Source organism: Brachycentrus maculatus, unplaced genomic scaffold (genome assembly GCF_059751285.1).
Source record: "Brachycentrus maculatus isolate JH-2025_06_01 unplaced genomic scaffold, ASM5975128v1 h1tg000122l, whole genome shotgun sequence".
NCBI lineage: Eukaryota > Metazoa > Arthropoda > Insecta > Trichoptera > Brachycentridae > Brachycentrus > Brachycentrus maculatus.
Genome location: NW_028280875.1, coordinates 1221137 through 1236151, shown reverse-complemented (window position 1 = coordinate 1236151; position 15015 = coordinate 1221137). Strand labels below are relative to the sequence as shown.

General features: G+C 30.4%; 1 protein-coding gene across 1 annotated transcript; it reads right to left on the bottom strand.

Annotated features, from left to right (window-relative positions):
- Positions 1-4490: 4490 nt before the first annotated feature.
- On the bottom strand, positions 4491-7567 carry LOC148309496 (uncharacterized). Its single transcript, XM_088260051.1, has 4 exons — positions 7432-7567; positions 6142-6296; positions 5221-5346; positions 4491-4745 (listed from the first exon to the last, which is right to left on the bottom strand). Exons 1-4 carry the CDS (start codon positions 7499-7501, stop codon positions 4650-4652), a joined length of 447 nt encoding a protein of 148 aa, XP_088116177.1. The 5' UTR covers positions 7502-7567; the 3' UTR covers positions 4491-4649.
- Between the last annotated feature and the right edge of the window lie 7448 nt (positions 7568-15015).

The following is a 15015-nucleotide window of genomic DNA, read 5'->3' as shown; positions in this document are numbered from 1 at the left end:
TAGAATTTTTCTCAGGCTGATTCCGATGATGCTGGTACGGACGAAACCTGGTTACTGGTTAAATAAAACAAAAGTTGAAAAACTGCATACTTGTTTTTATTATATAAAACGTAGTTCCACCAAGAAATGTTAGTATAAAACCAAAATCTTATAAATTGTCGCACATCTTATATTATTAATGTGTCATAAGTTACAGTGTGATGTTTGTTCACCTAACCTAACCTGACATGCATTTGTTTCCACAATTCAATTCTGATATTAGTCAATATAACTTGAAAATCTTGCAGTGACAAGTTCGTTAATTGTTAAAATGATAACAACTTAATCTTCTTCTCCGTCTTTCTCCTCATTACTGAGGGTTGTGACCCTTGTGGAAGCAATGACTCTTCTCCAGTTATCCCTTGACTGCGCTGCACATAGCGCGGATCAACTTAATGCAATTACAAAAATACACACCTGTGTTTGTAACTCAACTAAACTAGTCAGTAACGGCAGATTTAACTACGCCACTGGCGGCACTCTACACCTTAAAATAATGAAACTCGATCATAGCATTGATTTTGTGCAGCATTAGGGATATAACCATGTTTACACAGTGAAGTTAAAAAAATTGCCCTTTTTTTTCTATGGTTGATGAACCATAGAAAAAACTTCAACCATAGATAAAAACTTCAACCACAGACACTAGTTTAATTTAACATAGACGCTGAAAACTAATAATACTCATCACACTTATTGTTGTTGTCAACATGTAAAAATAGACATTGATTTCCAAATGATAAAGATCTCAATAAGGTCATGAATTGAAGTCAGTTTGGTTTAGGTAAGGCTAATTGATCTCGAGTTGTGTATTTACATCTGGCGGCTTCAGTCCCAACTTGCCCAGAAAGTCACCTATGGTGAAACAAAGAAGGGACATTGTGTAATTCAAAGTATTGAACCGAGTTTAACAAAATCTTTAATCAAATGCCTTTTGATTTTAGACCCCATCAATAATAAATTCAAAATAAATAACTAAAAATGTATTTGTGTTACTGCGATCTTCCGAAATGTTTTGTATTTATCTTAATCTTCATGTATAAAATCAGTTTACAGTTAATCAGTAAGGTATAGGTTTTTCACTCATATATTTCACGTATGAATAATTTTAAACAGTTTAAAGTTTAAATAGTATTATTAAAATTAGTTCACAGAAACGGAATCATTCTCTGAATTTAAAACAACTGTTATTATAAAATGTTTGCAACCATTAATACGGTGGAATCTCATACATCACAAATGTAAATTTTGATGGAAAATGCCTTTTGTGCGAACAGAATGTTTAAATAATACACTTAATTTTTTTACCCTATATAATTTAAAAGCATATAATTTTGCTTGAGGTACATTGAATGCTGTGGATGGATATCGTAGCTGAGCAACTAACCAGTAAAAAGTGTAGAAACCCTTTTTCAGTGCACAACTATGCTACCCGCTTCACTCACAACCTTGACGGGTTGATGGTCCCAAGTATGAACAATAAATATGGAAGTAGAACACTTCAACACATAGCCTCACAAATTTTTAATTTATTGCCATCGGAGGAGAAACCCAATTATGGAGCAAAAACAAAATAAAGGAATGGGTAAATCAAGAGATAATATAAAAGATTTTTTTTAAATCTTGTCATATGCTCCTATTGTATTTTTTTGTTGTTGCAAATCAAACAAAAAGATTAGGATAAAGTATTAAGAAAATAATTCCACTAATAAGCCCTACATCTTGGTGGGTGTCCTTAAAACTATAAATATATAAATGAAAAAAATAGGCATTCTCTAATTATTCTTTAACAATCTTTTATCTTTAGCCTATGACCTGAGGCATTCTCGATCTGAGATTCCACTTGTATTATAAACACCACGGCTGTCCAAACTCAAAACACAGTAAGGGACATGTTTTTTGTAGTACGTTTTTTTTGCATTTTTGGACTAAGTAGATTCTACTTAGTCAAAAAATGTACTACAAAAAAAATGTCCCTTACTGTGTTTTAAGTTTGGACAGCCGACCAAATCTATATTTGTAATAAAAATATCAATTTTATAATTTTTATGTAGAATAACATAAAAACTACAGAAAATGTTATTTGTGTGTACATACGTATTTAAGTCCTGTATCCAAATATTGATAATGAAAAATAAAAGTTATCATCGCTGTAGGAATCAGATTTTAGAATTGCGGCATAATATTTTGTTTTTTACTTAAAATATCCAACAAAACATTCTCAAAATGTAAATTTTATTACGACTTATTTTTTTAATGTATAAAGAATGACAGTGTAATTTAGAAACAGCATCAAATTGTATGATGTGCCTTTTTCTTGTAAATCTAAAAAATTTAAAATTGTCAGTTAAAGGTATAAAAGTTTTAAATGATGCTCAATCTGCAAACCAACCATTTTTAAATACATATATCAAGAATAATTCATTAGAAACGTTTAACCTTTTCTCTACAAATTTGGTCTGTATGCGATTTTATGTCTGTACGCGGTCTCCTAATGACACGATATGTATGCTCACCACTTATGAGATAAGTCTGGCTTCGCGTCTTACATGCCAACCGCAAAGAAAGAGTTTTAACTCTTTATGCTAAAGCATACTTATGATTTAATGTTTTTTTAAATTGATTCAGTCAGTCTATAACTATTTTAAAAATACAAAATTGTGTTCTAAGGTAATGAAAAAAATTTTTTTTTTGTGCATAGATGGTTGGTTTATAGGATAAGAATATAGACAATGTTTAACATGTTCAATGCGTATAAAATAATGTCGAAATTCACAAATTTTTGGAAACCCATAACTTTGTTCAAAATCAATTTGTACTTTTTGTTTAAACATAATAAATAAGTGTCTTCCTTTATGTTTTCAAAACACAAAACCGGCTACGAATCCTCATCATTATTCATTATGTGGCGGCAATATTTGTATGGACACGAGAGCTGTGTTTAACGCACAGAAAGTGTTTAAAGTCTTATGACTTATTTTGATAAATTTCATACTTAACTCATTTGAATAGAACACCCAACCAGATGTCAGAAAGTGCCAGCTCTGGCTGGAGCCTAGAGCAAATTGTCTCTGGTTATTTGTAACTAACCAGAGACAACTAACAGCTACAAAGTGTAGTTGTGTAGAAACAGACAATTCATGATGGATCAAGAACACTTTTTTTATTTAATTATTAATAATTATTTTTCTTAATTTTTTATATTGTCAGCTTACTGCGCTAAAGTGTCATCTCCATTTTGCAAGAAATTTAATAACCTTTCAACAACATGTTTATATCAGTGGTAAGAAAAAAATAATGCATTGGGAGGTAAAGTTTTACAAAATATGGCTATATAGATATGATGCTTTAGTAGCACATCAACAATTTTAGGCAGTTCCGTTATGATTTGTTATGTTTTAAAGTTTTTTTAACAGGCCACCGTGTTGTATTGTTTTTCTTTGTGTTTTTTTACTATTTAGTTGATTTTTAAAGCCATATCTCCACTTAAATATTGTTGTTATATCCCGCATCTATATTTGAGATTTTGTATTATTTCCAGTTAGAATTAAAAACTATCGTAATAATCTCAGATGGGGTTATTATTTCACGTTATTTGTAATATGCATTTGTATAAATTGCTTTAATAAACATTTAAAATAAAAAATACATATGGTTTTTTTTGTCTACTGCAATTGACAAGTTCCTTGTGCCTATTTCTTTATTATGTAATAGTCTAGTGACAGCCCTTAGGGTCATCAAGAAAAGAAATATATGAAATATTTGGTTTGATAACGGTAAAGATACAGTCACATATGGACACATGTGATGAAATTTTTAAAAATAACAATTGAATAGTGACTGACTTCCTTAAAAGATGTTATCTAATTTTTGGATCATTCATTCAAAACTAATTGTCCCAATCTGTGAACAAAATAGCTTGTATTACTAGCTCTCAATATTCTTCTTTTTACCCTCATCCGCACCCAATGGTCCATAGAGCACTGCATCAAACTGATGAAATTTAAAGTTGATCGTTAACTATATGAAAGCAAGGTGCTAAGTCTCGTGCTTCAGGTACCAGTCAAGGTAATATTAAATAAATATTAGAGTGAAAAAACACTTAAATTTATGTTGACTTCCCTGCGAATTGAACCCGAATACACTTAGGATATATCGGCTGTCCAAACTCAAAACACTAATAGAATCTACTTAGTCCAAAAATACAAAAAAAAACCTACTACTAAAAAAATGTCCCTTAATGTGTCTTGAATTTGGACAGCCGATATTTATCAAGCAATATATTTATCAAGCAAAAAGTTGAAAAAAAATATAAACCAGGATAAATATCAAATCCAAATCAGGTAATCGAAAAAGTAACTGTTACCTATTAGTCACATCTCTATTTGGACGTCTCCGTGTTTATTTCATTACTTAGCTAAAAACTTAAAGGAATGAAATAAAATTTAAAAAAGACTTTTAATGTTTACTGTGAAAAAAACATGTATGTAATAATATTAAATATTATTACAGATAAAATCAAAATAATTAAAAAGAATGTTACATATTTCATGAATGCCTATCCACTTTTTTCTATCCATTACCTGATATAAAATTATAATCTGGTTAAGTCAAAACTTAATTTCTGCTAACTGCGGAATGTTCTTTCTCATACAAGTCACTAAATGATCGGCGGCTTGACATTCATTGTCAGAAGAAATAGATACCTGCAAAAACAGTATTTTAATTAATAATCACAACAGATTGCAATTAATTTAACCTCTCAGGGAGTATAGTATAGACCGACCTTATTTCTCAAAAACAGTCCCAAATGGGCATGGATGTTTTTCACATGGAATTTTCCAATATCTATGTCACTCTGAAATCTATGTATGGCTTATACAAAAATATACATTAGTGCAAATTATTTAGTTTTTAAGACTTGTAGTGACATCTGTGGTCTTCTTTGCATAGTTTTTGGATATTTTTAGTATAATCATCTCTACAGATGTACCAACATCACAATCGGAATGAATTCCCATAAAATACCCAGGTATTCTCCAAGGTAGAAGCCAGCTTCTACCAGGTATTCAGGGTTGATAATCACCTGCCATCGGTTTAATTATTATTACCAGAGTATTTTAGAAGAGATCTTCTGAATAGCGAATGCCATCAGTTATATTATGTTTATTAAAATCTTACTTCTGTATCACATTCCGTGGATATCTCTTGCATTCTTCTGATCTTCTTGGGGTCCATAAAAATAAATGGTGTGACAGCAAACATGAATCCTCTCTTAGAAAACTTTTTGTTTTCCATCATTCCAGCCTGAAAAGAAAAACATATTATTAATTTTACATCAATGACAAATACAATGACTAAAAACCAATATTCCAACCCGTAGACTTAGAAATAATAAAGAACTCTTTCTCAATCATAAATATGTTTTTAATGGAACTATGTCTCATTTGTGTTGTGTTGTAAACTCAAGAGACAGGATCTGGACTTCTTCAGTGTAAATCCAACAAGATTTGATCAATCACTGAATGAACAGTCCAGACTCCATGTTGTTGTGCCTTTAATTTTCTGTAAAATATAATTCCTGTTTAATAGATTTATATTATCCACTGACACTTCGTGATGGAATTGCATTTTTATTATATAATTAGATTAAAACCAATATTTTTAGCTTTTCCACTTTATTTTAATTTGACCAGCGACCGGGTTTCGTCGTTACCGACATCATCAGACTGGTGATGTCTGATGATGATGTCCCAGTCTGATGATGTCGGTAACGACGAAACCCGGTCGCTGGTCAAATTAAAATAAAGTGGAAAAGCTAAAAATATTGATTTTAATCTAATAATATATTAAATTCCTGTTTAATTATTGCTTTTAATGGATCTAGTTCATAAATAAATTGAGTAAAATTAAATAAAAACGTATCAAAGTAAATAGTACATTATTTTATCTGACCTTTATCAAAATTATGTTAACCAGTGTCCAGTCAGAAGATAAATTGACACAATCTCTTCATCCATAGATCCACATTATTATCGTCCACACGGGCGATATCTTTGGTTATTGTGTAATTGTAATTCATTATTTATTTGAATTGCTCACCTTTTCAAATATACAAGCCAGCACACAAGCTGCTTTCCCTTCATATGGAGGCCCATTTCTCAGCTTGTTGACTTCTTCAATGCTAGCTCCTACGGACTTCATGCAAGCCTGTCCCAATTTAGTTATCCCTTTCTTCATTCGATCAGAAAGAATACCTTTTAAATTATAATATAATTAAAACAGAGAATAATCGGTAATATATAAACATTTTTTATCTGTATCTGCTGAATTGGGACTGAAAAGTGCCAATATATCTTGCTTTTTAGTTACGGAAGCCAAGGTGATTATTCTGGTGTTCCAGAATAACAAATATTATTTTCCTAGCCTTTATCCACATCAGATCAATGTGGAGTAATTCGATGGTTAATTGTATTAATGCAGGGTGCTTGGTCTTCCGGATTTTTAAATATAGGAGTAAAATACGTTTGTTGGAATGCAGATAATGTAAGTAAAAGAGCTCAGAGTGATAAACATTTTGACTATATTGGAATGTAAATGGACAATAAATAGTAAGTTAGTAGACACTATATGAGAGGAAAGGGGTAATATGTATAGCTCACTTGAGCTGGATAAGCTACTGCTATTGCGAGTTTCTCAACATATTGTGTTTCACATAATAAATAATAATAAAACCCTTATCCGCACCCCTATGGTCCATAGGGCACTGCGTCATATAAACGCAGTGTTATCTTGATCGTTTACACATGAAGGAAAGGTGATCAGCCCTCCGCTTCAGGTACCAGTCCAGTGTAATATTGAATAAATATTACAGTGAAAAAATCACTAATATTTATTTGACCCCCCTGGGAATCGAACCCGGGACCTCCAGAACGGTAGCTGAGCGTGCTGACCATTACACTACGGAGGCGGAAGTGTTTCACATAGGTAGTGGATAATATATCCATTTTATTGGACAATATCGTCGGCAATATGCATAGCAAAAAGTGACACTGTTGTTACAAAGTTAGAGTCGGGTTATGGCTCTAATCCCAGATTACGAGTCAGGCCCACTCTATCACGATTTTTATTTTATTTGTGCGTTAATTGAAACATTTGTGTATACAATAAGAACGCAAATATTTAGCTATTTTCTTCATTCCAGATTTGAATATTATTTGTACTAGCACTTTGGGTTACTAAGTATTGTAAAAGAGGGACAAACCTTTTTTTTTTGTAAATAAACATTGATACATTTACATAATATATATAAGACATTGACACATTTTTAACCAACATGTTAAGTCACTCATTTTTCCCTCTATGATGTAATTGAAATATTATTCAACTTACTCTGGTCATTTCCATTTATATGAGATATTAAATTAGCTAAAATAAAAACACCCACTACAGAATACTTCATTTTTCTCAGCCTGTTTAGAAAATGTTGAACAATAAACTATGCACTGTCCAACAGAACATCTGGTATGTGTTTTGACATAAATACCTTTTGATGATTTTAATTTGGTCTACATAATTACATCCTCTCATTGTTGATTATATCTTAAAACAGTCAGCCATGAAATTTATATTTGAAAGCAATCTTATCAGATTGATCTGTAAAGTTACGACTTTGAAAATGCATCGTCAATTTCATATTCAAAAATGTTAATGATTATAAATCATAGTATTCTCAAATATTATAGTATAAATACTAATAAATAATGTATTTTTATTTACTTTTTAATATAGGGGAAGGTTTTGTGCCTTCTGACACTTCTGTTCTATTTCCACAGCAAAACTAAATAACAATGTTCATAAAAAAAAACATTGATTTGACATTAACCTTAGCACTAATCAATTCCTTATTAATTATTTTCTACCTAGCACTAATTCCTTAATTGATATACAAAAGAGTTTTTTAAAAAGGAGCTCTCTTATATTAGTTTTATATTGGTAGTGTAGTTTTTTCTCCGCCTCCGTAGTGTAATGATCAGCACGAATATATTAAAATATATTCTTCATACATGGCCGCGGGCCGCACGTAAGGGTGTCGCGGGTTGGCCACCCGTATATTAGTTGCTCAAATATGATATCCATCCACCACATTCCACCGTACTGTAAGTGACTATACTTGCACAGCAATGTTGTATTGTTCCTTTGAACGTAGATAAAAAAGCATAAAAAAAATACTGTGGAATATTGCAGGTTTTGAGCCGATTTTTTTCCCCAGATTCGTCTCCCCTAATATGTATATCTGTGATATGATTTCCTGTGTCACGTAATTAATGATTATAAATTACATACAATGAATTTTAAATTGAAGGCCACTGAAGAGAACATAAAAATGATTTTAGATACAGATTACTAATAACAGTGCCATTATTATTATTTTTTTAAATAAAGCACATCTAGCCATAGTTCATTTGTCCCCCAGTATTTGCAATTTTTTACTTGTGGATATACATCAATCCTATATCTCCAAGTGTAGTTTTATAACTTTTTTCTTCTTATATTTTTTAGTATACTCCGATCTTGGTTGTCTTGAAAAAAGACTTCAAAAATTCACAAGCTGCAAATCTATCTATCTCAATATTCACTATCTGTTCCTCAATACCCGAGGACTGTTGTATTATACTGAAAAATAAAACTAAACAATTTCTGCAATATACAATTTATTGTTTATATGTTTTAACATTTTATACACATTTATAAATATATTTGATATATTATCACATTAATTTAGCCACATTTATAAAATAAAACATAGAAAAAGAATCACTGGTAATAAATTATCACTTAAATAAAAAATCACAAAAAATAATCAAATTTTGGGTACAATACAGCAATTCCATTGCTAATTGATAAGTCAAAAATGATCCATTTAGAAATTACTATGTATAATTTCTCAATGTCCTTTTTTTTAAATCTTAGGTTTTTTATTTAAAATATATATGTATGTATCACCAAAACAAGTTTTCTAGAAATAATTTTCATCATAAATAACATATCGATCTGATTGGAATCAAATGAAGACAGTAGTAACGAAAAGTGTGATGCCCAAAAATGACATAAAGCGCTTCCATTGTAATCTAGTACCTAACCTCAAACAATATGATTGTATGGATTATATTGTCAGTCCTATTCTATAGTCCCTCACATAGCATAGTGGTTAGCATAATAAGCTACCACACTAGAAGTTCCGTTATTTCCTAGATGGGTCAAAAAATATATTAGAGATTATTCACATTAACGTATATTTTTTTAACCACAAGAGAATCAGTGCTATTCTTATTGAAATCTGTAAAGAAACAAGGGGGCATTTTTTTAGCACATATACAGTTATTACTTATAATAATTTTTATGTTATGTTCTTATTTTTTTATTCTTTCATTGTATTTTATATCATGTATACGTCATATGAACTTTAGACGCTTGCACACTTTGCTTCAAGGTTTTTAATAAAAATAAAATTACAAATTGTAGTAATTTCAATTTTTGCCATACGGCGTCAGTACGCGTCTTCTACTTGCAATACTAGATCGCAATAATAATCCACATACCATATATGCATACGTAGAATAAAAATAATACAATATGTCGCCAACATAGTAAAAGGGTGTTTTTCAATGACTTTCCTAATATAATTATTGAATTTTTTGGATATTTCACAATAAAAATTCACAAAACCTGTTAAAAGTTTGACCTGCTAATTAATTTTATACAAAATAAGAGATTAGACCAATCACCACCCCAAAGGCGATATATACTGCTGTACTAAGCACAAAAAGGGTAACAAAACTTTTTTTTAATATTCATATTGGAGTTCCTCCGTTTTTAGTATGACTCCTGTATATTTAATTTTATATTTGGTACATTACAATTTTTCGTTTTGATTTTTTACATAATTAAAAGCTTAAATATATCTAAAATTTTGTAATATTCAATGGAATGTTATTTTTATATTATCTTAACTTAATTAATGTCTTATTTTTAATACTGGCCAAAATTTCAGGTTGGTATAATGATAAAATTCAATAAAAAAATACACTGTAACACAATCAACAGATAAAAGAAAATGACACTACTTTTTGTTTGATTTCTGATATAGCCTTTATTTGGTCTTTGGTATATTGCTATGATGAAATATCATTATATGCAGAAAAAAAATCACGCCGGATGTTTGACGATATTAGAATTTTATAGATATGTATTATTTCACTTCATTTTTAATATGCTGTTATTTCTTTTAATCATTTGTGTCGTGATCTTATTCTTATTTTTTCATCATATAATGTATACAGGTTTGAGATAAAAAAAAATGTAAACATTTTGTTTCAATATTAAAAATCTTTTGTGAAATTTCAAACAATAAATGCTGCCAAAAATAATAATTTAAAATAAAATAAAAAACTAACCGACAAAATCATTTTTAACCTACAAGAATCACTAAATATCGTTGGATGTTTTATCAATATCAGAATTGAGGCTCTATACTGGCCTGTCCTGCTTTAAATACTTGAATACTATTTTAATCCCTTACAATATATTAATATATACTTGAAAAATATACATAAAACATAAATATGAGAATACGTTTTACTCATTTGCGAGAACGCTAAAATCAGATTTTTACTTCTGTGTTTTGGAGAAACTTCTTATTGTGATGAAGGTTGGCAATCATGGCAATTTTTGGTTTGTCTGCAGCCGCTCTAAACAGCGACTCAGTGCTACCACTCTCTCAAGTTGCTAAGCCAGGATATACACCTTCTTGCTCTACTGCAAACACCTTCCACTTTGCCTTGTAATATAATATTCTGGAGATTCCATTGTCCAGATCACCGCTGACAGTCAGTACACCAATACAAATAACACTGGCCGACAATGATTTTGTAACTGAAATTTAGATGACTGATTTGGACTAAGTTAATCGTTCTTATTCAAAGTCTATATGGTGACAAGCTTTATCACGTCAAGTTTTGATGTTACAGTCATATTATTGTTTGTATGGACCACATACATTGAAACCGTAATAACGGTTGGTATCTAGACATGCTTTAGTCTAAGGTCTAAGGGATTAAAAAAAAGTATTGATAATTATGGAGTAACAGTAGAAATATATTAACTTATCAATATTGAATACGATAGCTTTATATGTTTATATATATATATTTCTACATAAATAATAAGATAAACTTAAGTCAATAACAGAATTAAAAATATCCATAGCTAAAAAATCTGATATGCTACATTTTTTTTGCTTTCGTTTTTGAATTCAGCTATGCAAAGTGCACAAAGATCAGGTATTTTCATGCCAGTTACAAAATAAAAGTTGTAAATTGTTGGCCAGTGTAATCAGATAAAATCAAAGTGATTATACAAAACGGATCGATCATTTTAAATTTCAAAAAAGTTATAACAAAAAAGGGCAATTTTAATCCAAGTCAACACAAAAATTGTGTAAAAGAGATATTCCCAGATACTGATATCTGTGCCTCTGAAACATTTAAAAGACTGAGCACTAACAATTTCTTTTTTAAATATAAAAGCTAGTAGCTATTGAATATTTTTAGAAAACCGGTCAGGCCATTGTTGGAATTAAGTATTTAATTTGAGATATTAATTCTACCAGCATTGTCAATAATCCAATTTGTATATACATGTGACTGGCCGTAATTTAAATTTAATAATATAAACATGGACTCAATCCATGACATTTAATTGTGACCAACATAATTACAGTTATAGTATCCATTGTAATGACCCCACACTATACTTGTCCACCTGGGTAGTGTAATGATTGGTGCAATGGGTGGCTTAATTTTTGGGGAAGTGTGCTTTTTACTGTAACATTTAGTTAATATAGACTGTCTGCCTCCGTAGCGTAATGGTCAGCACGATCGGCTACCGTTCTGGAGGTCCCGGGTTCGATTCCCAGGGGAGTCAAATAAATAAAAGTGATTTTTTCACTCTAATATTTATTAAATATTACCCTGAACTGGTACCTGAAGCGGAGGGCTGATCACCTTTCCTTTGTGTGTTAACGATCAAGATAACACTGCGTTTATATAATGCAGTGCCCTATGCACCATTGGGGTGCGGATTACGGTTTGAATGAGTAACTCAATCATTTGAATCACTAAATGACTGATCATCTTCATGAGATTAATGATTAAGTATGTACTACATAGATTAAACGCAGTGCCCTAAGCTCCATTGAAGAAGAAAACACCACACTACTGAGGTGGTAATTTAATTATCTACAGTTGAAATAATATTTATTTTGTTTTAGAATTTGTTCCTTCCTTTTAAATTTCATACAGTGGTTATATTTGGATATTTAAGACTTGAGAGGAATGCATTTATATCACTTGAAAATTATACGACAGAAAGTTTGAACAATAGTACAAGCCTAGCGTATATATAGATATTTTAACCATTTCCGCGTCAAGAAAAAGAATATTTAATAAAAGTAACAATGTAAATTTTCAGTCACTATTAAAATCATGGAACACATTTTCCTTATGATTAATTTGCTTGGATTAATATCCATGCACATTTTCTTTAACTGATAATTAAAGTATCTTAGCGCTCAGAAAGTGGCCACTGTAATGGTGCTCATAGACTCTTACGCGGTTTTAACCTAGTAAGTGTGGTACCATACATAGTACGTCAGAATCTCATTAAGCCAATTTAACCCTTTAAAACAAAGACACAAAAATATACTTATCTTTAAAGCCTAATAAATTAATATACACTAAATAACAGTTAATTTTTGGATTGTCTCGAAGAAACTCAAGAATTTTATTTCACTAGTTACTAAATTATGTAAATAATTGGTTGATTAATGTTTTGGTCATAAATCACATTATGATTAGCATTAAAATTAAAACATTTTACTACTTTACGAGTATTTGTCAAAAAAAATTGATAAAAATAAATTAAATAATTCATATAAAAAAATATATGTGGAATAAATTCAATTTCGATTCATTCGTTTTGTTAATTTCCACACTTCAGATTCACCAATCATACAAGAGAGATCGTATAGTAGGCTTTAATGCCTCCTAGATAATAAATTTTATATAAGTACTCCTCATCCCTCGATATTTGTGTTTGTAGTTTTTAATAATAAATTAATTTACAACATTTTGAGTGTGTCCAAATACTTGTTCACAAAATCTGGATTATCTCCAATTACAGGAGTTATTTTCATATTATTTTTTGATATCTCATCAAAGATGAAGAAGAATATGGAAGTCTGGGCATTTACAGGGCTTACGACCGTCATAGGCTGTTTTAAGTGATCACTTTACACACGTGTAACATTCACCAATTCTACCCATTATTGACAACCACACTACTCAAATTCTTGGAAGTTCTATATATATGAACCAATTTAGAAACCTTGTTCATGAATCACTAGAACTTCACTAGAGACATCTATTGGTGAGATGTAAAGAAGCTTTTTATTAAGCAGAAACTCTTATATTAGTATGTGAGATATCAAAAAATAATATGAAAATAACTCCTGTAATTGGAGATAATCCAGATTTTGTGAACAAGTATCCAAACACACTCAAAATGTTGTAAATAAATTATCTGGTCAAATTATAAGCTTAATAATAAAAATGAAAATGGTTTTTTCTGGCGTTTCTCATGTGTGTGATTATAATCCAGGATTCGGATCTCACGTACTAATATAAGAGTTTCTGCTTAGTAAAAAGCTTCTTTACATCTCACCAATAGATGTCTCTAGTGAAGTTCTAGTGATTCATGAACAAGGTTTCTAAATTGGTTCATATATATATAGAACTTCCAAGAATTTGAGTAGTGTGGTTGTCAATAATGGGTAGAATTGGTGAATGTTACACGTGTGTAAAGTGATCACTTAAACCAGCCTATGACGGTCGTAAGCCCCGTAAATGCCCAGACTTCCATATTCTTCTTCATCTTTGATGAGATATCAAAAAATAATAAATTAATTCATTCATTCAAATATTTGTTGTTTTGATTCACCCAATTTAGAAACTTAGCAGACCTGACTTATTAAATTTATTTATTTGAATCAAACACAACAAACTCTCCATTTAAAGTGAGAGATGGCAAATAAATTTCCCATTATTTGTGGAATAATGTACATATAATATTTTCTCACTTACTTAAGGGTATTTAAAAAGTATAAAAATTACTTTTTAAATAGCAAAATACCGCAAAAAACTGTAATGCCGTTACAAAACAAATTTGGCAGTATTGTTTATTAATTATTTTTAATATTTGTAGCTGAAATTTGTCAAAATATATTTTAAATTTTACTTTTTTCTAAAAAGTACATATTTGACCGCTACACTAAGTGAATCGCTACTTAATTTTATTTAAATCTAGTGATATTTGGCATTGAATATTTCATTTATCTTCTTCACGTATCTTAGCTTAGCCCAATAGTGCGCCGGGCATAGTTACTGATGTTGATAACAGCCTAAATAATGAATTCTGAAATGTGTTCCAACAAAATGCTGATGATTTGCAGCATAAAAACGCAGAAAAACTTAAAATCATATCGACTTACCATATATTTAAAATTTCATGGTAATATTTAAGTAAATTCCATATTAATTTAGCTTCAAACTAACTTATTTTGTTTGCTGACGATTTGCAGCATAATAACGCAGAAAAACTGGATCCCAGGCGTATATGTACCCACCCTGTTCAGTCATAAAAAAAGCATTAGGTTATTTGTGTCATGACTTGCCGATATAAAACAGCACTACGTGTGTGCGAAAGTTATTTAAAACAAAATTTAATCTGTAATTGTGTTCACATTTGATACTGCAAAGGTGTATATATTGGAATATGGAAAATGTAATAAGCATTGGATCGATCAAGTTAAGACAGCAGCAGGCACCTCGGTGGTTGCAGCACTATGTGCGGCGCAAT

Coding starts and splice junctions, on each gene's coding strand:
- LOC148309496 (XM_088260051.1), bottom strand. CDS start 7,501: ATGAAGTATTCTGTAGTGGGTGTTTTTATTTTAGCTAATTTAATATCT. Junction 6,297..7,431: donor TATAAATGGAAATGACCAGA/GTAAGTTGAATA, acceptor ATAATTTAAAAG/GTATTCTTTCTGATCGAATG. Junction 5,347..6,141: donor TGGCTTGTATATTTGAAAAG/GTGAGCAATTCA, acceptor TTTTCTTTTCAG/GCTGGAATGATGGAAAACAA.